The sequence below is a fragment of the Echinops telfairi genome, unplaced genomic scaffold (assembly GCF_000313985.2).
Source record: "Echinops telfairi isolate 266 unplaced genomic scaffold, ASM31398v2 ScPeMD7_7458;HRSCAF=8496, whole genome shotgun sequence".
In the NCBI taxonomy this organism is placed as follows: Eukaryota; Metazoa; Chordata; class Mammalia; order Afrosoricida; family Tenrecidae; genus Echinops; species Echinops telfairi.
The window spans coordinates 6,537,902-6,564,991 of record NW_022111358.1 but is presented as its reverse complement, the minus strand read 5'-3'; the positions used below and the strand labels follow the sequence as shown (position 1 = coordinate 6,564,991).

Genomic DNA, 27,090 nt, shown 5'->3' with positions numbered 1-27,090 from the left:
CATGAGCGAAAGGGTGGAGTCTAGCCCGTCAATCGGGTCACAGCCTGACTGATGCCTCCCGTGGGCATGGCCTTCTCCTGAGGATTCTGGGAGCTCCTCTCTTCCTCCCTGGAGATGGGACACACACTCTTTCTGCTTGACATTTTCCTGTTGACAAGCTACATGGAGCCATGCTGATGACAGCCAGAGCCCTGGAGCTGGAGGAGCCACATTGAAACCCGCACCAGGGCTGAGATGCTACCTCCACCACTGGTGATCTTCCCTCATTCAGCATCATTGCATGTGCTGCATGAGTCTAAAGAGGAATTCGTGGAATGGTATTGGACATATGAGCTAATATCAGACTTAGGGACTTGATCTGGACTGGACTGGGATGTTTTCTCAATATACAATTGCTCTTTATATAAAGCTCTCTCTTATACACATGAACGTCTCTGACATGTGACAGAAACAGACTCATATCTGTCTCCTGGAAAATGGCAAGTGGATTTAACTTGCTGACATCTGGGTTAACAGCTGAACACTTAATTCTGCACTCCCAGGGCTCCTTTAAATTAAGACCCAGCAATTATACGCCAAGGTATATATTTTAAAGAAACAACATGTGCATACAAAAAGCTGAACATGAATATTCACAATATATTATTCAGAATAACCCAAAAGAAGAAATAATGCAAATGTCCATTAACTGATGAATGAATAAACAAAATATGGTATATACTAAGGTGACCAGACGTTCCGCTTTTGGCAGGACAGTGCTGATTTTTGGAAAAAATGCACGACAAGCTAAGGTATACGGTTTTCAGCTGACATGTGGCTATTTCGCCAGGATATATGAGTTTTATCAATGGTGTCCCAATTTACCAATGTTAAAATCTGGTCACCTAATATATACAAATAATGGAATATCACTTAGCCATAAAAAAGGAAATTCAGATATATGCCACAATATGGATCAACTTTGAAAACATGTAAAGTAAAAGAAGATAGTCACAATGACCCACATACTGTGTGATATCCTTCATATAGAAAGCCCGGCAGAGGCAAACCCATAGTGACAAAAAGTACATTAGTGGTTGTCAGGTTCACAACCAAGAAGAGTATTAACAGACATGGAAAGTTTCTTTGAAAGATGACAAAAATGTTTAAAGGCAGATAGTGGTGATGAGTGCACAGTTCTATAAATATGTTAGAACCCCCTGGATTTTATACTTTGAAGGGGTAAACTTTATCTCAATAAAGCTGTTATTAGAATCACACATTTGCCAACAAACCACAAGACAGGTAATTGAGATGGGTCTTAAGTAAAAAATAGGAGTTTGTCCTCTGTTAAAGGAAGAACATTCTAGATAGAAGGTATGTACTGGCAAAAGCAGAGAGGCATGGGGGGATGTCAGGGCACTCGGGCACAGTTGAGTTGGTCTAGCTGTCCTTCTCTAAGTGCGACTACATGCTATAACCATTAACTAGCTATGTGTTATTACATTTAAATGACTGATCGAGACAAATGGTTTAAGACAAATTTTCTGCCACAATAAAGGGTCACACAGAACACTCACTCGGCACTCGTGCTCTGACGAGCTCTTCGTGCTTTCCTGACACGGGCCCTGACGCCCTCAGCGACCTGTCCGGAGCACGCGCTCCTGGGTGCAGCCCCGCAGCACACACACCCTTACTTGGAACTGCATGGCCATTAGCTTTCCAAAGCACAGGACCAGCATCTAGCCTCTTAACAAAATGATTTTCAATCTCGTGCTTCCATTGAGTCATCTTGCAGGTAATGTGAGCAACATAACATTTTATGAAGAGACTTCTAAGAGATGTAGAGGAATAAACACTATTTTATAAGCTAATGGCTTTTTAAAGTAGGGCATATACAACTGGGTGGGATGTGAGATACTGTGCAAGTTTTATTTACCCGTTTTCTATTTAGGGCAGTCACTACTGGTTTTCTTTTCTTTTTTTTAAATCGTTTTATTAGGGGCTCATACGACTCTTATCACAATCCATACATACATCATTTGTGTAAAGCAATTTGTACATTCATTGCCCTCATCATTCTCAAAACATTTCTGCTCCACTTAAGCCCCCGGCATTAGGTCCTCATTTTTCCTCTCCCTCATGAGCCCTTGATAATTTATAAATTGTTATTTTGTCATATCTTGCCCTGTCCGACGTCTCCCTTCACCCACTTTTCTGTTGTCCGTCCCCCAGGGAGGAGGTCACATATAGATCCTTGTAATCGGTTCCCTCTTTCCAACCCACTCTCCCTCTACCCTCCCAGTATCGCCACTCACACCACTGGTCCTAAAGGGATCATCCGCCCTGGATTCCCTGTTTCCAGTTCCTATCTGTACCAGTGTACATCCTCTGCTCTAGCCAGACTTGCAAGGTAGAATTCGGATCATGATGGGGGGGGAGGGGAGGGAAGGGAGGAAGCATTTAGGAACTAGAGGAAAGCTGTATTTTTCATCGTTGCTACATCGCACCCTGTCTGGCTCATCTCCTCCCCGAGACCCCTCTGCAAGGGTATGTCCAGTGGCCTACAAATGGGCTTTGGGTCTCCACTCTGCACTCCCCCCATCATTCACTATGGTAAGATTTTTTGTTCTGAGGATGCCTTATCCCTGATCCCTTCGACACCTCCACTTACGGTATAAATATAAAATGTTCCTCAGTAAAAAGTTAATAAATTGTGCAAGTAACATTATAGATGGTTTAAAGCCGTAAGAGGAGTCCCTGGGTAGTACAAATAGTTGTGCTCTTGACTACAAATCTAAAAGGCTTAAAGTTCCAGGCCCCTCTAAGGTACCTCGGAAGACAGACCTGGTGATCCGCTTCTAGAAGCCCACAGCCTGGCCAACCCTGTCTGAGAGTGTCATGGTCATATTTAAAAAGATCATTCCAGCAGTGTGGTAGGATACGGGACATAATACCGGTGGCAAAGAAGCCAATTAAGAAGCTACTGCCAATAGTCTATACTACAGGTTAGCTGACAAAATACTGCCTGTAGACTTCTTGCAGCCTATTTAGGAAGGCCTTCAGGTTACACATGCCTCTTGCATATTTAAAGCAACGTTAAAATAAGGAAAAATATACATGTATAAGCGCACAGGCACACCCCCACACATATGGCCACTGCCATCCAGTAGATTCCAACTCCTGGCAATCCCACGTGGGCCAGACTAGAACTAAACCCCACAGTGTTGCCCATGGCTTTCACCTGACAGAACGAGGTTGTCAGGCCTTTCTTCCATGGTGTTAGGTGGATTTGAATCACTAACTTTTTCACTATTTGCCAATTTGCACTACCCAGGACCCTGATGTACATGCATATATGCATACATATATTAAAAAAAACTTTTAAGTGGCTTACAAAGCCTAAAATAGTTATAACATGTCCTGTAAAGTAAAGTTTGCAAAGTCTCGCCTACACAAATGACAAAGATATCAAATGAAGCTGCAGTAATGAGGATAAAAAAATTTTTTTTAAGTAAAATCAGATATTTGTAGTAAGAGCACATATATGTAAAGACTGATGTCAAGGCTTCTTAAAAATCAAGGTACCAAAAAAAAAATAAATCAAGGTACCTGGGATACTATTATACAAGAGAAAGGAGATTATCCTTTTAAAATTAAATCAACATGTTTCATTGATAGTGACAAAAAAGCCAAAATGAGATCACAGACTTATCATATAACAGCAGGAAGACAACTTGTTCAAAGATCTGCCCTCACATCACATGTTCGGCCATTAAGGGGAGTGTAGATGATTTCTGAAATGAACGGCTTGCTCTCACAGAGAATTATGCTCATGGACAGCCCCCAAAGGTAACTCACATTTAACTGGAACTGAATAGCTTGCTTTTTGCATGAATGTTGCATATTCCCTTTTCTCAGAGGTTTCCAAGAAAAGTAATTATTCACACTGAAAAGCCACTTGTCCACACTAGCTGCTACAAACTATTCAAGTTTTCTAATGCTCTACTTTTAAATTCAGGTAAAAACCCATCAGTAGCATGATCAAATTTTCAAATCCTAAAATCACAGATTGCTTTCAGAACTATCCAAACATAAATTCATTTCAAAACTTAAAATGACAAGTCAAAGGGACACAAATCACAGGTGCAGGGAGCACAAACATGGCTCCACCACCCAAAAGCGCTTTCTCCCAAGTAAACAACAGCACCTCCACTGCCAACACACAACTGCCATTCTAGAACAGGCCAGTCCTCCATTTTCATAGAACAAAACTCACAAATGACCCACCGAAAGGAAAACTACATCTACTGCACCAAAAGTATCATTAAAGTGGGACAGGAGGAAAGTAAAAGGAAATAAAGGAAAGAACTAGGAGGCAAAGGGCATTTATAGAGATCTACATACAAGCATGTGTATATGTAAATATATTTATGTATGACAAGGAAATAGCAGATGGGACAATGGGCCTCTACTCAAGTACTCCCTCAACACAAGAACACTTTGTTCTAATAATCCGGCACTCTGAGATGCTCACCTTCACAAGTGGGTACATAAGCAAATGCAGTGAAGAAAGCTGATGGTGCCCGGCTATCAAAAGATACAGTGTCTGGGGTCTTAAAAGTTTGAAGACAAACAAGTGGCCATCTAACTCAGAAGCAACAAAGCCCACATGGAAGAAGCACACCAGCCCGTGTGATCACGAGGTGTTGAACAGATCAGGTATCAGGCATCAAAGAACAAAAAATCATATTGTGAATGGGGGGGGGGGGTGCAGAATGGAGGCCCAAAGCCAATCTATAAGCAATTGGTATCACCTTACAGAAGGGTTGTGGAGAGAAGACAGGCCAGTGTGGGTGCAGTGTAGCACCGATGAAACATACAACTTTCCTCTAGTTCTTTAAGCTTCCTCTCCACCACTATCATGACCCTAATTCTACCTAATTCTACAAATCTGGCCAGACCAGAGCATGTACATAGGTAAAGATAAGAGGTGGAAACACAGTGAATGTAGGACAGATAAATTCCTTGGGACCAATATTGAGAGTGGCCATACCAGGAGGGGAAGGTGAAGGTGCGGGGAGATAGAGGGAACCAATCACAAGGATCTATCTATAACCCCCTCCCAGGGGGATGGACAACAGAAAAGTGGGTGAAGGGAGACATCGGTCAGTGTAAGACATGAAAAAATAAAAATTCCTAAATTATCAAGGTTTCGTGAGGGAGTGTGGGAGGGGGAGGGAGGGGGAAAATGAGATGATACCAAGGGCTCAAGTAGAAAGAAAATGTTTTGAAAACGATGATGGTAATGTATGTACAAATGGGCTTGAGATAATGGATGTACATATGGATTGTGATAAAAGTTTTACGAGTCCTCAATAAAATGACTTAAGAAAAAAGTATCATTAAAGTTGCTACTCAAAAATCCTCATACAGGTGGAGTGGGAACAGGAAACACAGAAGTGGGTTAAGTGATGTTACACTGGGGATTATACAATGAATGAAAAGAAACAAAACGTGTACGAATTGGTGAATGTAAAACTGATGATCTCCTCTGTAAACCTTTGTCAACTCACAATAAAGTATTTTTTAAATGAAATTTATGCTTATTCAGATGATTTTACAAATCAGATTACTATTCATCATCTTTTTTCTTTTTTTAACTTTAAAGCACTCCTTTGTAGTCTTCACCTTCTTAAGAGTTTTTAAAGCATCAATGTGTGAAGACTAAAAACTCTTGGGAACACATCTGTGGAGTTGACACTAACTTTACCTAAAGAATGTGGGTGCCTTTATACTTGTTTGAGAGACAATCTTAAAAAAAAAGAAAATCCTGGAACTTCCATTATATAATGAGACCCTCAATGAACATTCTGGGAATCCCCATGAGTTTGCTGGTTGGTGACAAATGCGTCTGCTCTCAGGAGGGTGATGTGTCTCCTTTTAGACATGAAAGTTCTGTACTGAAACCCTTCCAGATCTTGCCCTCCACATCTCCTCTTCATTTGTACCCGATTCCTACAATGAAACTACAATGACAAATATAACACTTTCTGTGAATCGTCCTGGTAATTTAAGGTACCTGACTTGGATCACAAGTGATGAGGGCTGGGAACCCCTGAAAGCTTGTGGTTGGCATTCTAAAGGGGTAATGGGAAAACCCCAAATTTATAGCCATGTGAGCGTGTTGTGTAGACTCACAAACTTAAGTTTCTCCTCCAAATTCTTTGGCCTAATTTTCAGTCTGGATGACCATGTCCTCCAAGCCCTAACTCTGGGTGATTAGGATCAAAGGAAGAAATGCTGTGTGGACAGCTAGTGACAGAACTGAATAGAGAAGCGGAAAGTGGGGATTTGTTACATCCTCTCAGTTGGTGTCAGAAAAAGTGGACTTGATATTTGAGACTTATTTGCTATTTGATTGATCCATTCAACCTGGGAAAACAGGTCAACTCGAGGTAATATAAAAATGCAAAGAAAAGTATTGCTCACTAGTCCCAAAGCTCCAGCTCTAATATGAGAAATCTCGATGTATGAGATTGAAATTTGATAACACAGCTGTTATTCTTATAGCAACAAATGGCTACTATGTGCCACACAGTTCCCATGGGCTGGGTATTCAATAAAGCCCAGGTGGCACACTCATTGAAGGGCACAGCTGCTAACCCAAAAGTCAGTGGTCTGAACCTACCAGTCACTCTGTGGAGAAAGCTGAGGCAATGTGTTTCCAAAAAGATTTACAATCTTGGCAATGGTATGGGTAGTTCTAGTCTATCTTATAATAGGACAAGTGAGTTGGAATCAACCGGGTGATAGTGCTGGGCACTCTTTGAAATGGCATGTCATTGTTATAGAAATTAATCCTCAAAATAAACTCAACAACTCAATCAAGATACATAATACCTTATCTGAAACTGCTGGGGTTAAGATACAGTTCTGAACTTACAACTGTTCACATCTTAAGGAAGGTAATATACTATTTGCATATGGCATATGTTGTTTGCCACAGAATTTCCACAGAAAATAGGATGCACACTCAGTGTGGGATAGAGACTATAAATTAATAGAGAAGACAGTGAGATGCTAGACTGAAAAGGACAGTTACCAAAAACCAGAAACACAAAGGGTCGCCTAAGAAAAACTAGAGTCTTCATGGACAGATGCAGACAGCCCACAGTAACCCCAAGGTGGGAAACCAAAGGGGTGTGTTATGGATAGAACTGTATCCACTGCCCCCCACACCATATGTATTATACATCCTAACCCTTACAATTGTGGTTATCATTCCATTTGGGAATGGGTTTGGTAATGCTCACGAACGAGTTATTAGTTCAGGGTGTGTCTTAAGTCGATCTCTTTTGAGATATCAAAGATGAGACTGAGCAAGCAAGCAGAGATGGGGGACCCTAAATGCCATACCCAGTCAAGATCAAGGAACCAGGAATAGTAGCCCAAGAAAGGAGGGTATTAAGCCTGCTCATGCCAGTTTGACCCTCTGCTGAGAATTTGCCTTTTTCACCCCAGATACACTTAATTGGAATCTACATCTTAACAAGACTTCCAGGGGCTCCTATGTACAGTTTTAAGCATGACCACAGTATGTTCTGTGAAAGAGGGCATTCTGTGACTTGGATGTTGGGTGAACACTATATTAAAACCTTATGGGAGTTTGCTTCCAGTTGTCTTGGTCACTGCTGCTGCTGGAGGATGTAGGTAGCAGGGGCAGGAGCCGAGAGGAAGTACATGTGGAGGAAGCAGACTGCCCAGCCCAGCCTGTCCTGTTGTTCCACCTGACTGAGAAACATCAGCATACCCTTGTACCCCAAAGCTGACCAGACAAAGCCTAAAAGTCCAAGCCATAAACCAGGTCCTCTGCCTCGCCTGCCTGTATCCATCCCATGGCCCGAGCTACCAGAGACTGGACACAGCAAACCAAAATGAGAGCTGATTTCCTTTAAAAAGAAAAAAAGAGCTTGGACGGTACACTCAAATTAGTTAAGGGAGGCATACCGGTATACATAAGAATCATGTGCAGAGTTATAAGAATCTCCTGGGGATCTTGTTAAAATGTAGATTCTGATTCATTACATCTGGGTGGAAAGGCAAATTCTCAGCAGCAAGGCTGAAAACCCCAGAAACGGGACAAGGAACTTCCTCCGGAACTAAGAGAGAGAGAGAGAGAGAGATAGAGAGATAGAGAGATGAGAGAGAGAGAGGGAGAGAGAGAGGAAGGGGAGGGAAGGGGAGGGGAGGGGAGGGAAGAGGAGGGGAGAGGAGAGGAGAGAGAGAGAGAGGAGAGAGATAGCATGACTAGAGATGGCTCTCTGAACTCTAGCCTCCTAACCTGTGAGAAAATAAATGTTTGCTAAAGCCACCCACATGTGGTATTTCTGTTATAGCAGCACTATTGCTGTTCTTAAGTGTTCTCCAGTCAGTTCCAACTCATAGCAACCCGATGTACAACGGAATGAAACGCTGCCCAGTCAGCACCATCCTCACCATCGTCCTTATGCTCGGACCCATTGCTGCAGCCACTGTGCCAATCCACTTGGTTGAGAGTCTTCCTCTTTTCCAGTACCCCTCTACTTTACCAAGCTTGATGTCCATCTCCAGCGATTGGTCTCTCCTGACGACATGTCCAAAGTATGTAAGACAAAAACATCACCATCCTTGCCTCTAAGGAGCATTCTGGCAGTACTCTTTCAAAACACCTGTTTGTTCTTTTGGTAGTCCACAGGACTGTCAATATTCTTCACCAGCACCACAGATCAAATGAAATCAATTCTTCTTTGGTCTTCCTTATCCAAGGTCCAACTTTCACATGCATGTGAGGTGACTGAAAATACCATGGCTTGTGTCAGGCACACACCGTAGTCCTTGAAGTAACATTCTTACTTTTTAACTCTTTAAAGAGGTCTTGTGCAGCAAAATTATCAAATGCAACATGTCATGTGATTTCTTGACTTCCATGAGCACTGATTGTGGATCTAAGACAAAACAAAAATCCTTGACTACTTCTATTTTCCCCCCATTTATCATGTGATCTATTTGTTCAGATGTGGTGATTTTGGTTGTCTTTATGTTGAGTTATAATCCATATTGAAGGCTGCAATCCTTGATCTTCATCAACAAGTTCTTCGAGCCCTCCTCCCTTTCAGCAAGTAAGCTTGTGTCCTCTACATATTGCACATTGTTAATAAACCTTCCTCCGATCCTGATGCTGAATTCTTCTTCAGTAATCAAGCTTCTCTGATTATGTGCTCCGCATGCAGACTGAATAGCAGCAGTAGGTTAACTCCAAACTTACTCCCTCTCCTTTCTAGTTCCCTGGTTGTCGAACTGGAAGCCAGACAGGAAAGCAGCTAATGGCATACTTTCCACAAATTAGTCTCAAGGAACAGGGTAGGGTGAAGAATAGAGAGTGGATTTGGAGAAGCAAAAAAGCTGTTATGCAAATAGCTATATTAACAAAGGTTAACTTCCGTCACAAACACCCTCAAAGTATCAGTGACTGGAGACACTGAAGTTTATTTTTGCTGACATCAGCTCATCTAGCCCCTTCCACTTTCCAGGGCTTCAGAGAGCTCCACTGTCTCCAGTAGGCATTCACAGAGCAATGGTGGCGGACTGGTGAGAAATTACAGACCAGATCTGGAAGTGACCTGTGTCACGGGAATCTACATTTGATTGACACAGTGCTGCCTAAGTGTCAAAGTACAAAGCAATGAGCCCTGAAAGAAGGGGAGCAGCACAAATACTCTAAATACCTGCCTTACTGTGTGTTATGGAGCAGCCCAGTGGAAGCTGGGATGGTACTTCCTCATTGACTCCACTAAGATTTCTGCACACAGCCTTGCTGATACAAGGGTTAAGCACTCAGCGGCTAACTAAATGTTGGTTGTTAGAACATACAAGTGGCTCCACTGCAAAAATGATCTAGCGATCTGCTCCCATCAAGATTACAGGCCCTCTCCTGCAGGGTCACGTTATGTACAAAACAATTCAAAGACACACAACCACAACATTTCTGCAACCACTTTTCTACCAGGCTTACAAATACCCGCAGGGTCATCCATAGTGGACTGGTTTCAGCAGAGCTTCCAGACTAGGAAATAAGGCCTTTGAGATCGACTTCTGAAAATTAGCCAGTGAAGACGTTATTGATCATAATAAAAGGTCCAATACACTGCTGGAGAGTAAAAGCCCTAGGTTGGAAGGTACTCCAAGACACACAACAGTTACAACAATGGACTGGAGCATAATAAGCCCACTCCTGAAAGCAAGCATAGGACAGGGCAAAGTTTTGTTCTATTGTCGGGGTGGGGGGTGGGGGTGGGGGGTCCCATGCGTCAGAGTGGACTACATGGCCACTAAAGAATAACAATTATTGGTCTAGCCAGATTTGTCAGGTAGCACTGGGATCATGATAGTGGCGGGGAGGAAGCATTTAAGAATTAGAAGAGGGCTGTGTGTTTCATTGTTGCTATACTGCACCCTGACTGGCCTTCTGTAAGGGTGTCCAGTTGCCTACAGATGGGCTTTGGGTCCCCAATCTGCACTTCCCTTCATTCACAAGGATATGTTCTTTGATACCTGATCCCTTTGACACCTCGTGAGCACACAGGCTGGTGTGCTTCTTCCATGTGGGCTTTGTTGCTTCTGAGCTAGATGGCTGCTTTCTTTACCACATTTGCTTATGCACCCATTTGTCTTCAGTGATAGGGTTGGGAAGGTGAGCATAAGAACCACCTTTTATATCATTCTATTTAAAAGAAATGTCCAGAACAGGCAAATCTCTAAGCAGAAAGTGGATTGGTGGTTGTGTAGGGCTGGAGGGAGAAAGACAAAGCTTTCTACTTTCAAAAAGCTAGTCTTGGAAAGCCACAAAGGCAATTCCACCCTGTCCTATAGGGTCACTATGAGTCGAAAATGAGTTGATGACAGTGCATTTGGAGCTTTTGTTTTGTTTGCTTATTTAAGGAGTAGAGGGGAGTTCTGATGGTGTATAGTCAGCAGTTCAAAACCACGAGCCACTCCATGGAAGGAAATGAAGCTTTCTACTCCCATAAAGATTTAGTGCCAGAAAACTACAAAGGGAATACCAAGGTCGCTATGAATCAGAACTCGATGGCAGTGAGTTTGGTGTGAGAGGACTGGAGGGAGGGAAGCAGTATGGTTAATGAGTATAAGGTTTCTTTTTGGGATCCTGAAAATACTTTAAAATTGATTGTACAAAATGTGCTTGACACAGTGGATGTATGTATGAATTGTGATAAGAGTTGTACGTGCCCCCAATAAAATTATTTTTAAAAATTGAAAGAAATAAAAAGAATAACAATTGTCTGCATTAAGCATAAATATTAACACCAAGCAAGACAATAAAGATAACAACAAAGATAACAAAAGACTCAGGTCATTACAGTGGTATTTCCAACCAAGTAAGTTTTGGCATAGAACTTCTTTGACAAAACCTGAGGTTTTAAAGCAGTGGTTCTCAACCTTCCTAATACCGCCACCCTTTCATACAGCTCTTCATGTTGTGGTGACCCCCCCAACCATAAAATTATTTTCATTGCTACTTCATAACTGTAATTTTGCTACTGTTACGAATTGGCAACGCCTGTGAAAGGGTTGTTTGACCCTCAAAGGGGTTGTGACCCACAGGTTGAGAACCGCTGTTATAGAGGATCCTAGATTTCACAATCACAGATAAGGGATTATAAATGTGCATTATGACTCTGGTTAACCAAATGATGAGACTCTTAAAAGAGCAATAATAAGGCAGAGGGTTGTGACTTTCAGATTTATGATAATAACGCAGGGAAAGGTGTTATGACTAAATATCTCAATGATTATTTTAGGCAGCATTAATGATAATAGCTTTTAGGCACAGAGAAACAAACAGAAAATGTTTCAATGGCTCCATTGTTCTTTGGTTTTTGATTCTATATAGAAACAGTAAGAGGTGGTACTTGACAATGTGAGACGGGGAGGGGCAGGGGAGGTTTATGACATGCCTATAGTAAAAAGCAGATTTTCAGTAAGGGCCCTAGAAGTATACGGTCCTATAATGACTGGTTTCTAAAAAGTGAGAGCAGGGGAAAGGTTTACAGAAAAGGTGCAATCTTCAGAGGATTTATTATCAGGTATCTCAGAAGGAAACACCAGAGCAAAAAAATACGTACAGAGTGGACAGTGCCAAAAGCTGGTCCATAATCTTGACTACCTTGGTTCACATCTACTTTGGTTGTCAGTGAGATTTTATGCACCATACAATAGAAAACATAGGTTCTATTCAATCAGGAGGGAAAAACCATAGCAAAGTGAAACAAGTGAGGAACATGTACTGACTTGTACTTTTGCCATTTATGTAGCAATTTCCTTGGGTGTCAACATCATTGTTCACAGCCCTATGAGCTTTAAATAATGCTGGCCAGCATGATGAAAACATTCACACAATATAACTCAACTTTCCAGTAAGTTAATTACTGGACTGACAAAAAGAGAAAATTTTTTTCCAAGAATTTATTTAATGTGCTTTAAAGTAAGTGGTTTAACACATTAAATATAAAAATTTAAAACTCTGAATCTGATATATATGCTTTTATATGCAATTCTTCACTCGGTCTTATAGCAATAATGTCTAACTTCTTTATTTCTCGGATATTAAATTTCTAGGATGCTACATTCCTCAATTATTTTTTAAAATTCAAAATACCATGCCCAGAAAGTAGTGAATAAACACATACACAGTTGCTTTACAATAAATCTATTTCTAATATACTTGACAAGTTATGAAAACTATAGAAGGCAAAATAATATACTCATCTACTTATAGCCAATTGAGCAAGGAAATTCAGTAATGTATACACTGATATGAGGTATAACTAAGTGGTATTCAGTGAGCTCTTTCAAGAAGTGAGATTTTCCTCCAAAAGACTTTGTGTCCCTTGATCTCTGCCACAGCCCATGTGTTCAGAGTGGCTGTCTAGAAAACACTCATTAGGATACTCAAAAGCAAATGACAGGTCAGGTTTACAACACGTGATTCCTCACTAACTACTTAAATAATAGGCAGTGTGCAGGAAATTAGATTCCCTACTGGACACTGGAAAGGCATAAACTTTTAATCTTCAAGAAAAGACGGAAAGACTACCCAAAGGTAATAATAATTTGAGATCTTTATTGTGTGGTAAAGCAAAATGCAACTCTTTGCACATGTAAGGTTTCTTTCTTTTTTTCTGCACACATAAAGTTTCTAAAAATTAAAATATGATATTTATGGTTTAAAAAACAAAAAGAATACTTACTTATTTAACTATGTCCAACATGGGCTGGTTTTACTTCCAATATGGCATGGCTCAGATTTTAATATAGAATAAAGGGGAATCACTCCTACTTTTAAAATAGTTTACTAGTTAAGTATGTGTATGTGCGTGCGCGCACACACAGAATGCTTTCACATTGCTCTGACACTCAGACTCAAGTTCTGATTCTGGTTATTACAAGCTATGTATCCTCACCTATGTCTGAGCCTATTTGCAAAATGAAGGGGGCGAATTTTATCATTTCTAACTTTCCTTGTATCTTAAAAACTAGGATTGTCTCTAAAAACTAGTTTGTTTTGTTTAATGGAAAAAAATGAAGACATCCTAACCCAGCCCTGGGGAAACTGAAACTTGTGGTTTAACCTCATTTTGTTTTTGGAGTAAACAGAAATGATACCTAATTTATAATCTAAATCTTTGGAATAAAAATTAAATGAGTCTTAAATCTTTGGAATAAAGTCTATGAGAAATCCTAAGAAATTAATAGTATTTGTTTTATCACTCTACCTTCCAAAATTGCCTCTCATTTTTGCCTGCACTAGATTGGTGTAATGGTTAGGCGTTGGGCTGCGATCCACAAGGTCAGCAGTTCGAAACCACCAGCCTCTCTTCAGGATAAAGAGGGGCTTTCTTACTACGGTAAAGAGTCACAGTCTCAGAAACCAACGGGGTGGCAGGCAGAGGGAGTGGGTGTGCTATGAGTAGGCAGCAACTCAATAGCCGTGAGAGTTTGGGGTATGGTTTATGATGCTGGATAGAAAGATAAGAGTTTAAGGCCCTAAATTTTTTATACGCATGTCAAGAATTTTATTGTTTGTATTTTTTAATTTAAAAAAGGAATCTTTCTTTTAATCTCTAAGTAATCTCTCATGCACAAGCAAAGTTAGGAGACAGGCGAGGGGTAGAAAAAGAAAAATTATTCATTTGTTCATTCATAATCAATGAATTAGTAAACATTTACATACAATGAATTTAATGACTGAATACAATCAAGAGATTTGCTTATTTGTTTGTGGTACATATGTTAAATGTTATTTACTTTGAAACAGAAAGAAATGATGTTCAAACGATCACTGGTCAGCCTACTCATCATGTTTATTGGTAATACATGGGGAACAACTCCAATCTCAAATTCTATGAAAACCTCGAATGCCAAGATGACCCCAACTTCCAAGATGACCCTAAGTCCCAAGATGACCCCAACTCCCAGAATGACCCCAACTACCAGGATGATCCCAACTCCCAAGATGACCTCAACTCCCAGGATGATCCCAATTCCCAAGATAACCTCAACTCCCAGGATGACCCCAACTCCCAGGATGACCCCAACTCTCAAGATGATCCCAATTCCCAAGATGACCTCAACTCTGAGGATAAACCCAACTCCCACAATGGCCTCAACTCTCAAGATGACCCCGCACTCCAACAAGGCCCTGTATTCCATGACAACACCAAATTCCAACAGGGCCCTCAAACTCAAGACCACCCGGAATCCTAAGATGACTTGGAATACCAAGAAGACCTGGACATGTAAGAAAACTGTGAAGACAACAATGACTATAAAGACAGCAACAACCAGGAATATTAAGTATTGGACAAATGATGGCACCACACTCAATCCAAAGGATAACATGTACTTCTTTTCTTTTATAATATTTTTGCTGTTTTGTGTGCATTTAAGCTTAAATGAACTGCCTACCTTAAATTCTTACCTTAGCTCATTATTCCATGCTGAATGACAACAAGCATACTTGAAAGATATTTGATTGCAAATTTAAATTATGGAAGTTTATTAATATGATGGTTTCTGTCTTCATATATGAAAAATATGAACTACTCTATTAAATAAAAACAAGCAAAATACCATTGTATTCCAAATTATTTGTTAAACTGAGATAAAAGACAAATGCTTATATTAAAGAAATAATGTGAGTGGCATTTAACTAGAGCATGCTTGTGTGGCGGTGAGAGTCGATCTAAAGGAGGATGTGGGGTGGGAAAGTTTTCACTTGTTCAGAGAAAAAGTAGTTGTAATCTACTCCGAAGAAAGGAGCCCTCGTGGCGCTGTGGTTCTAGGTTCAGCTGCAATCTGCAACGTCAGCTATTGACAACCAGTCATAGTACCGACTCAGAAACTCACAGAGGCAGTTCTATCCCATCCTAGAGGGTCGTTATAATCCGACATCGCCTCTTAGGCAGTGAGTTTGGTTTCTGGTTTTTCTAATAAGAAACTACAATGTTCCAAAAAACAAGACGGCTATCTGTGTTATCAGATTTCACGAGTAGGTGATAATACTAATACATCAGTACAGTAGAAAACAGCGACACTTTTGCTAACTTTAATATGGCATAATACTGCTGCTTGATATTATTAACAGTGCAGTTGTTCAGATGATAGCTACTATCTGACAGACCAACAACTGTCACCTAACACTGAACCTTACTAGTTAGGCTTCTTGTCCCAGAAGGAAGGAAACATCAAAATGCATGGAGCAGCAGTATTATCTGAATTATCCAACTAAACAAATTAACAAAGTAGAAGGGATGAAGCCACGAAACTAATGAAGGCACATTAAAAAGAAAGCGCAATAATTTATAAAGGAACCTGTGCTTTGTGGATTGTATCAAATGGTTATTTTTGAACAGAGGTCACTACTTAGCCTTAAACAAATAAACTCCATCACAGGTAACACTTCCAACCTCTCTTTACTTCCTATAAACTGTTACATTTTGTCACTCATAACTATTTAATCTACTGATGTAATTCATCAATGTGATTAAATTCAGAAAATTCAGAAAGATTTAAGTACTACATTAACAAACAAACAGACAAAAGCAACAGCCGTTGCGCTGATTCTGACTGGGGGGCCCCATGTGTATACAGAGTAGAATTACAATCCATGGGATTTTCAGTAGCTGATTCTTTTAGAGTAGAACAATCTTCTTCTGAGGCATCTCAGAGTAGACTTGAGCCACCAACGTTTTGGTGATCAGCCAAGCACATTAATTGTTTGCAACTCCTCAAGTATAATTACTAATAAATAGTAGTAGAACTAAGAGTAATTAAAGTTCTTGAGCTCCCCAAATCACTGTTTTCTCTACCTTATTACATTATTTTTAAGGTTCAATTACCATGATCTTACATTATATTAAATGGAACAAAATGACCAAATACACTGGCATTCAGAGGAGCTCATGGCATTTCCAGCATGGCATGTCAGGAACTAGCCCTGACTGAAGACAGCATGAACCGACACCCCATCACTTTGATAGGCTGCCACTAGTGCCATCTTCATGGGGATTTCTTATGCTGCCTCTAAATCATTTTCTGTACCACCCCAATGCTTCTGTAGCGTATTACAAGTTCTTCAAAACAAGCTCCTAAAATTTTATGTCTGTGCATATAAAGTTTCTTATCATATCGTTGAAGTGATCTAATTAGACTATGCCTTGAAACACAGAAAATTATTTGCCATTTTTTACTCTTGGTAATTACTCCACTGTAGGAAATATTTTTTTAAAGTGATACAGGAAGAAAAGTTGATATGGAAGGGGCAGTCTGATCTGAAAAGCAATTTCTAAAATGTTGAGCATCATTTTCCAACCGGATGGGTATTTCACCAAGTAAATTTGTTTTAGATTCTGTCATGTCAAAAGTGAAAATCCAAGCTTGCTGTTACTCTGTATTTGCTATCATGCTAAAGACTCTATTAAGAGAAACAAAAACATAGTATTTCTTCTTACCTGCGTGCAACATAATAGAAAATAGGATTCCCAGCTTTGGAAGTCCCAGCTTGGTAGAAAATACTTAATGTTTTCAAAGCCTTGAACTCTTCTTTTTCATGTACCTGGTGCCTTAAAGGAAGGGGGAGGAGGGGAAGAACAGTTACTCATAAACTTTGTACTTGTCCACTGAGTATTTCCAAAAATGATAGGATGACGAAATAGTTTTTAAATGGCAAAATATTTTAAATAGCAATAGGCATTCTGAAAAGTATTTGACAATATGCAGCAAACTCTTCCAAAGTTACACTTACTCTCTGAACCATAATCCACTTTTCAAATGACTAAAGACAACTACAGAAATATGTATCACAGGGTTATTTATACTCCTGGTGCTGTTACCCTTCAGACAGAAAATTGTGTTTCATTTGTTTTCTAAGAGTTCAGTTTACCAATCTTTTCCTTTCTAGCTTATGGATTTAAATCAGTGAGAACGGCCTTCTAAACCCAGAAAGAAAGGAAACTGCTCGTGTTGTCCTCTTTGACTCATGGACATAGTGTCTTTCCTAGTTGGCTGTTGAACCGTACCAACACCATTTATTAACTGTTCACCTTGATCTGCCTCATTTTGAATACCACTTCACCACAGACTAAGTATGTAAATATTTCTGATAAAGTCCTATCGACACAGTGACTGCAACAATGGGCTCAAATATAGTCACCGTGCGGATGGCATGGGACTGGGCAGTGTTTCGCTCCATCGTACAGACAGTCACTACGAGTCAGAATCGACTTGACAACAACCAGATTCAGAGCGAATGTCTTTCATCTGTAGATTCATGCCACTCGTTAACCTGGAAAGTCCTCATCCAACCTATCTTCAAACATTGCCTCTCCCCATTCTCTCCCAGCTGGATTTCTGTGATACCTAGGAGACTTAGACTCTTTTCATTCTATCTTCTGCCTTTCTTAATCTGTTAAACATTACCCATTTCTATATGAACTCTATTTTAGGTAAGTTTCTCAGAAAGTGCCATCCAGCTACATATTTAAAAGAATATCTACAATACGTTTTGTTTGACCTAAGCCTTTCGTGTGTCTTTGGGCAGTCGTAGTGGTAGTGGTAGGCCAGTTCATGTCACTGGTCTCAGAGAGTCAGCGGTTGTGCCGTATGAGTGGGAAACCCCCTAGGTACCATGTGATGCAGGCAAAGGTACACATGCATTCAAATGACTGGGAGGTCAGACACCACGACACTAACTGATGTATCTCTAAGAGGTGCAATAACAGAATTCTACATTTTCCTCTTCAGAATTTTGTTTTGAATAGTTTTACAGGTATTACTTTTATAACTGAGAAAACTGTAAAGCCATCTTCTTTTTAAAGAAAGTATGCCTTAGGGAGCATCAGGGGGAGTTCAAACAACAACAAAAACAATATATAAAATACTTGATATGTACCAGATAGCTACATATATTAAGCACATTATTTCATTTAGTTTTCAAAAGCACAGAAGATTGTTTTACTAGACAGAGAAAGCACAATCTTAAGTAAAAAGGTTTATTTAAGAAGTTCTCTTAGGAAAATGGAAAAATGCCTAGTAATAATGAATAAAAATTAGTTTTATCTGTTTTTATTATGTAATTTTCAGTTAGGCAATACAAAATTTTGTTTGGAAAGTATTGCCATTAGTTACACAAAAATAAGTACTTGTTACATTAGGAAACATCAAACAAAGCTACAGGTAAAACAAGCAGTTTGAAAAGAAGACAAACTCCTAAGGCCAGGTTATTCTCTTTCTGCCTCTGGCATTCACTCTATCATCACACAGATGAGTGATCGCCCACAGGAATTCTACACTAGTAGTACAGCAATATACTAATTGTACAACTACAACCTAAAAGAAGTGTATACCAGTAATTTTTAGGGGCATTCTAAAGAATGCCCTAGCATCAATAGTGCAGCCCTTACAATCAAAGCATCTATGCACTTGTCAGGCAAGTTAGTTATCCACTCAGTTGTATAGTCCCTAACAATAAAATGAAAATATGTTGTCTACCCTCCTTTTAAAGAATTAAAGGAGAAAATATACCAAAGCAACAAGATTAAGTACTAGTTAGTACAAGATCTTAGTATTTCTATAAGAAAATCTTTTTGAAAGAACATATTTCAATAACATCTAAGGTAGGAGCAAACTAGGTTCCCAAACCATTCCAATGTGGTAATTAGGCACATCTATTCTGATAATCTTCTATCAGAAATACAAGCATATCTAACAAGTGCTTTGTGGTAAACTGTGCACCTTAACTACAAAATAGCAATCAGCATGTCAGAGGTATACGTTACCTGGTCATGAACTCCTCAAATTTCGAGCTAGTGAGGTTAAGGCTGGACCAGTGTGTATCTGCCACAGGTTTGTGCTCTGGAGGACCCAAGTAGGCAAGCAGTGTTGCCATTTTATCAAAAGGCCGTCTGCCAACAGCTTTATGATCCCTAGATAGAGAAAATTCCTTTTGAAAAAGTAGCAGGTCACAGTTGGTGGTACACAGTGTCTTTAATTTATCATTAATTGCTCTTATTTTTTTACTATCCATGATGGTCCCCATTGACTTGTAAGTTGCACCAAAAAGACAGGAGTTACAAGTATGCACTGAAACATCTTAGAAATGTGACAATCCTCAAAACTATAAAACTTGTATATTTGTTTCTACCTCCAGGATTCCTAATCCATTACCACTGAAGGGGAAATCAATTACTAATTATATTAATATTCTTATCCATTTATTCCTCAATATGAAAATAATCTACTTTGAGAAATGGGGCGTACTACTTCTATATGAGATCCCTGATTAACCAGAGTAGATAAGAAAACTCCGGGCAGGGTAGGAAAGAGGGAACCGATTACAAGGAACTATATGTGACCTCCTCCCTGGGGGACAGACAACCGAAAAGTGGGTGAAGGGAGACATCGGACAGGGCAAGATATGACAAAATACCCATTTATAAACTATCAAGGGCTCATGAGGGAGGGGGGAGCGGGGAGGGAGGGGAAAAATGAGGACCTAATGCCGGGGGTTTAAGTGGAGAGAAAATGGTTTGAGAATGATGTACAAATGCGCTTTACACAATTGATGTGTGTATGGATTGTGATAACAGTTGTAAGAGCCCCTAATAAAATGTTTAAAATAAAAAAAAATTTTTTAAATAAAAAGAGATAATAACTAGCAAAAAAAAAAAGAAAGCCCCGGGCATCATCAGAACAAATAATCATATTGTTGCGAATGGAGGGGCGGGGAGTGAGGAGTGGAGACCCAACGCCCATTTGTAGGCCACTGGACATCCCCTTACAGAAGGGTTTCAGGGAGGAGATGAGCCAGTCAGGGTGCGATGTAGCACGATGACACATACAGCTTTCCTCTAGTTCCTAAATGCTTCCTCCCCACTCACCCCCACTATCATGATCCCAATTCTACCTTACAAATATGGCTAGACCAGAGGATGTACACTAGTAAAAACAGGAACTAGAAACACAGGGAATCCAGGGTATATGATCCCTTCAGGACCAGTGGTGTGAGTGGGTTGGAAAGGGGGAACCGATTACAAGGATCTACATATAACCTCCTCCCTGGGCGACGTACAACAGAAAAGTGAGTGAAGGGAGACGTCACACAGGGCAAGATATGACAAAATAATAATTCATAAATTATCAAGGGTTCATGAGGGAGAGGGCAGTGGGGATGGAGGGGAATAAATGAGGAGCTGATGCCAGGGGCTTAGGTGGAGAGCAAATATTCTGCGAATGATGAGGACAATGAATGTACAAATGTGCTTTACACAATTGATGTATGTATGGATTGTGCTAAGAGTTGTATGAGCCTCTAATAAAACAATTAAAAAATAATAATAAATTTAAAAAGAAAAAAGAAAACTCAGTAGCTGTTAAATAGTTCAGGCTATGTAAAAATATTAAGATACCAGTTACCAAACACCAAATTGACAAAAAAATTCAGAAGCGTGACCATGCCCAGTATGGAGAGGTTATGTACCCTAGGAGAGTGAGATAGTTAAGGTTTATTGTACCAATCTGGCCGATAAACACATGTGGGGTTTATTGAAGGGCAGAGCTAAATGGCTCACTGAGCCTGCCCTTTCTAGTTCTCGGGTCTCTTGCTTTCTGATGGTCGGACCAGGGTGCAGCTGCCTTAGCCAGTTCCCTGCCTCAGCTAGCAAGGCCCACTTCCTGTGAGACACCCCTGAGGAGAAGCCACATGGAACTACCCCAGGTGCAGCCCTATGCACTGGAGCAGCCGTGTAGAGACCACTGCCAGCAATGAGATGATTACACGCTCACTGATTCAGCTTTCCTCCTGCAGTTGGCATCATTACGTGTGTTTTGTGAGATTGAAGAGGACTGTGTAGATCGGTGTTGGACATATAGGCTAATGTTGGACTTAGGGGCTTGCTTGGGCAGCACTGGGTTGGGATGCTTTCTTAATGTGCACTTACCCTTTATATAAAACCCTCTCTTATACATATGAGTTTCTGTGGATTGGTTTCCCTAGTTTACCCAGACTAACACAGAGAGGTACTCTCACACAGTGCAGGTCAAAGTGGGAAGTGGAACACAGACTTTGAAAAGCAAACTGGCAATATCAAGTAAAGCTGAGGCAGTGTGTGCCTCAGGATACAGAAATTCTACATTTATTCAAACACAAAGAGACAAGTATAAAGTTGTCACTAGCTGTGATAGTGGAAAAACTGGAAATAAGCCTAACTATTCATCAACTGGGTTAATGTAGATATAAATTGTGATAGTCATTCAATGGAATACAAACATAAGTTAATTGGTAAATCTCCAATGAAGCACTGAGTGGAGACAACATGTAGAATATTTTTCTTAAATGTCAAAGCATGCAACTGTGCCACACATATCATTTTATCACTGAGTGGACCAGACTCCGGTCAGCCCCCTTTGGTACCGAGCGGAACTGCTCCACGGAGCTTTCCTGGGTGTCATCTTCTCAAAAGTCGCTTGGCAAACCTGGCTCCCACTCAGCTGCTGGGGAGGTTTGGACTACGAACCTTAAGGTACCAACCAAGTGCCCAGTGCTTGTGCCTCCTCACACGCTCCTTTATCATACATATACACACACAAACAGGATAAAAATATCCCCAGGGAGCATACCCACCAACTTTGGGAAGTAAGTATCTCTCTGGAAAAAGAGGTGGAGAAATGAGACTGTGGGGAGGAACCTTTTACAATGTATATTGTTTCCCCACCAAGAAATAAAATGTTACAAAGATCGGAAGAAATACAGCAAAATAATATCGCAACTGGGCAGAAGACATGGTTCTCTATTATCTGCAAGATTTGAAAGAATGCTTACAATTTGATGTTCCAGGGTTTACTTTAGGGTCACCCAGCTCAAGCACCTTCATAGTTCTGTTTCATGGGCATGCGTCAGTCAAGTCCCTGTCTACTTCAATCAGTAACAATTCACAAAGAATGAAAATTAAATTCCCTTCTTCTAAGTGCTTAGCCTTGGTTTCATGGTCTATCTTTGCCATGACTGAACAAAGAATTTTTATTGCCAAAATCTGGACCTGTTCTACTTTGTAAGAGAACTCTTCATACGTAGGAATCTAGGTACTTTATAGACATATTGTTACGGAGATCTCCCTCCCATCCCCCAAAATTAAGAAGGCTAGCAAGCATATAATTTAGACTGTAAAAGGTTTTAATTGGCTAATGAAATAATTTCTAATTTAACAAGTTTCAATTGAGTACTTTTTATGTAAAATATTTTATATAATATATACTTAAAATGTCACAAATAAATTGATTATAGAGTTAAAACTTTGGTGATGTTTTAATTATTAAAGCCCTACGAATTAAGCTGCTCTACAGATTATGGTCAGTACATGTTTGATTAAAACTTAAACTTCTATATATTCTTGCACATTATATTCGACAGTTTGCAAAGCGGTTAAAAAATGGAGAGCTAATTTGTGATTTCTTGGCTTGACATAAAGAAAAAGTTCAGTAGCTTCTAGATAGGATTCGTAATCATTTACTGCAGCTCCTAACAAAAAAGGAGTATAAATTTGTCCTTCCAAATAATAACCCTTACTCCAAGGAGATGCAAAGTAAAAACAAACAAACATACACCCCTAGCCAAGCACCCATCATTTTATTGGTATAAATTTAAACTAAGAGTGTTCAGTTTCTCCGTGACTAGAAAATCTTACCTATTGCTGGAAAGATATTGGCCAATTTTCTCTTGATTGTTCCAGAGTAAGCGATGTAGAGCAAGAACATTGCCATCGCTGATGAAGGAAAGACTATGATTTACTGCATCACTTGTGGGACAATCAGATGCTATATCAAGGAAAAACCTTGAAAAATGCAGAAGTCATTAGAACTTTCAAAACCAGACACACTCTTATTTATGTCAGAATTAAATTACATGAGGCAATTTTGTGATGTAAGAGTTTACAAACGTGAAGGAGGTGTTCACATTTGACAATATGAGCTCAGTGAAAGCTGACTTTCCATGTTTGATACCCAGCTTCAACTTCACAGGGAGCTTCTAAAATCATAGAGCAAGTGGCTGTAGATGAATGAGCCTTGGAGAAAATATAGTACTTTACAAACAAAGCAAAAAGAGACCCAGACAAGATCAAAATGTCCCCAAAAGTTACAGAGCTTCTTAGGTCAGAGCCAGGATCAGAACTCTTAACTACCCATAGGTATTCAATCTGCTATAATGAAAACCATGCTGAGTTCACATAAACTTCAATGTGGCCTGTATTCCAAAAACACACCTTAAAAACTCCAACTTCCTAGCAGAAAGTTGATAGGAACTATGATGATGACAAGCTGAAAGAAAGAGTTGCACAAGTCTTGCTTAAGCTATGAGTAGACAGTTATAGTCATGCTGAAAGAACAGAATTCTCAACACTAACTTACATCTATAATGCATTTTCTCCTAAGTGATCTCATTTGTTTTGTTAAAAACTCCAAGCCAGGCAAGCATAGTATTATTCCCAGTGTACAGATAACACTCAGAGACAAAGTGAAGCAACTAATTAATTATGGAACCTAGCTTATATATTTTTTAAAATTTTAAAATTATTTTAATAGTTATCTAATTACCCAACTAAATTTTATGAGTTTGCATTTGGATTTAAAGTCTAACTTTTTAGTTCAGATGCACTTTGAAATTGAAAGAGTAAAAATTCTCTAACATTAAAAGCATCCTGATTATATAATATTGTGCATTATTTTTACGTTGATATTAATTTTTAATAAATGCAATTTACCCTCTCCCCCACATGACAGTACACCAGATCCTTTTAGTACATATGTTAAAAATCACATCTGAATTTCAGATGACACAAAGTAGAAATAGTACCAAATTATAAAAACGATGGATTTATGTCAGTACTGTCTCTCAAAGTAAAGTGAATGGAGGCAAGTTATATTGCTGATCTACAGAGATAAAGGCAAACACCTACAAAGAGGCTTCGTGTAGACTAGGTAAATGGATTTCAGGGAATTGAAAACATTTGATTCAAACACAGCAATCAATTTAGTATCTGGCTGCTTACCTTCGTGCTGCGTCAAAGTTGCTTTTCACAAAATCATTAAAAGGCCGCATATGCTCCTCTTTTGTAAAGAGAACATGGTTGGCAATACTCTGGAGTATCTAAACAGTAAAACGGTGTTACACTGAATCAGAATTACTGTACAAGTCTACATATGTATCTGTTCTTTGGTTAATAGGAGTTATCTCACTGATATATGCTGGGAGTTAAAATTATTAATTCTCCATTCTACTATTTTCCAAATACAGTTAATACATATGCACACAGTCATTTAATGCATATAAATATGAAGGGGCTTCAAAACATTGGTAAATACATGCAATCAAAAGTTAATGAAATTAAAAAGTTCATGGAAAAATTCCATTATCTTTTTAATGCATTTATCCCCAAGCTTACCTCATAATAAAAAATTTAATGTCCTTAACTCCTACATTTCAGGCTTCAATTCAGAATTACCAGGATGATATCACATACACAATTATTTTTAGAAAACAAGATACGAGATACAAAAGGTTCATGGAAAACTGAAATTGATTGTCTTTTAAGTATCATTCTAATGACATCCCTTGCAAAAAAAATTAAACAAAACAAAATAAAAGTATAATAACTAACGAGCGTTTTTCACAAATGTATTCAAGAAGTATGGTGAATATGAAAAACTGAAAACTTACATGAAACGGGTATTTAACATAGCTAGGTTATCAAAAGAATGCTTCACCTTTGACATTAACTTCAAGCCCCTTTCGGTTCTGGGTGGCGGCTTCTTATCTAAGATCCCTGCTTCATATGGCGAGACAATAGCGGGGTTGATAAATCTGAGGAACATGGCGCTTCCTACTGCACCGATGCTGTTCTGAGGAAAGCGCTGGCTAACCACCTGAAAACAAGGAGTTGAAAATTGAGTATATAGTTTGAATTAAAATAAGGAAATGAGAAGAAAATACTCATACGTCAAGTTTGGCACAAGCTCTGAATCAACCAATAACTAAGAATGACACCATTTCCCCCCCCAGAGTAACAGTAAATACAGTTTCATCTCAATTGTGGTTCTGTGTCTTTTAAAAGTAAAATTTGGTATGTGAGAGGAAAGATAGAGTCAAGCCTAATGGGTAAGTGGTGTAGAACAGACCTGGGGGGGGAAGAACTAACTTCTTCATTATGATTTATACATCTGCTTTTGATGCTACCTAACAAAAGCGGACCACATTTCCACACATGATTTTCATATTATACAAGGTACGCGGTCAACTCTATGAGAAAACCCCTATAGCTTTCAACAGCACGTCCTGAAGAGGCCTACTAGGTACTAATAGACGGTCACATTTTGTTATCTGCTAAGTAAAATTTGGATTTCCCTAGCAAAATATTTATAATACAAAACAATGACCACAACAACAAATTTTAGATTACTTTAGATTTCCACTGAGAGAAAAAAATCTACTTACACGTAATATTACTGCCAGTTCCTTTTCTTCACCAGCATGCTTTATAATATAATATGAGAGCCTAGCTACGATTTAAATCATAGAAGGGGGAGGAGGTTCCTGGGGACCTAAAAGAAAAATGGATCCCACCAGCAGAAGAGAGAACTCTCAATGTATAATCTGTCAGATAAAGTTGCAGATTCAAGACATGGCTGCCCATACTGAAAGGCAATGGGAACTCAGTATCTAAAAGTGAATTTATCCTCTTTATAAAACATTCCATTTTGAAGGTTAAATAACAGCTAGATCAGACCAGGGAAAGCATAAAAATTTTCAGCTCCCATCTCTTCATAGAAGTACCCTTCTCTTAAATATATGAAATGTATTATTCTGGAATTGATATTTTTCATATATACCCCCATTTAGTTTTTTAAAAAAGAATATTTATGTAACACTGTAATCTCTACAACTGTTCTTGCTGGGTGTGGCTAGCACCTTGAAACAGCAGCAACTACAATAGTGGTTCCGCGTAATTGCACTCAATAGTCCTAGATTCCAGGGTAAATCTGCATCTCCTGAATAATATTAGAGGGGGAAATGAGAAAACAGAATTGATGTGCAGAATGTCACATGACCCTAATTCTTCTTCACAGTGCATCAATAATGAATGCTTTCGTCATGACTTTACAAGGCTCAGTGATGCCAGTTAACCATAGGAAGAATAAAGATGATCTTATTTTATTCTATTCCACTTAATGTTTCATCTGGTCCACATTTTGAATGTGTTCTTATCGACTTATTAAAGTATAAAAAGGAATTTCTACCATCTGTTAGGGAATTAGTAAGTCAGACTTTAGGAAACAATTTTTTAAGACTAAGAAATCTTTGTAAGAGCTGGTAACACAATTGAGTTATAACGAGCACATTTTCATCTCCATTGAAACTGCATAGATCAGGAAGCTCAGTACTTCAGGTGCTGACTGCATAAAAACAGCCTGACACTTAAATAAGGGGAAAGGGGGGGGGGG

The 27,090-nt window shown here is 39.3% G+C and overlaps 1 protein-coding gene across 1 annotated transcript in view; it reads right to left on the bottom strand.

Annotated features, from left to right (window-relative positions):
* Positions 1-27,090, bottom strand: part of NF1 (neurofibromin 1) — a 252,880-nt gene that overhangs the window by 105,741 nt on the left and 120,049 nt on the right. The window contains exons 33-37 of the mRNA XM_045299978.1: positions 25,357-25,515; positions 24,642-24,739; positions 23,280-23,426; positions 19,377-19,523; positions 17,052-17,162 (exon numbers count right to left, since the gene is read on the bottom strand). Coding sequence (XP_045155913.1) covers positions 17,052-17,162; positions 19,377-19,523; positions 23,280-23,426; positions 24,642-24,739; positions 25,357-25,515 — 662 coding nt within the window. The remainder of the gene's footprint in view (positions 1-17,051; positions 17,163-19,376; positions 19,524-23,279; positions 23,427-24,641; positions 24,740-25,356; positions 25,516-27,090) is intronic.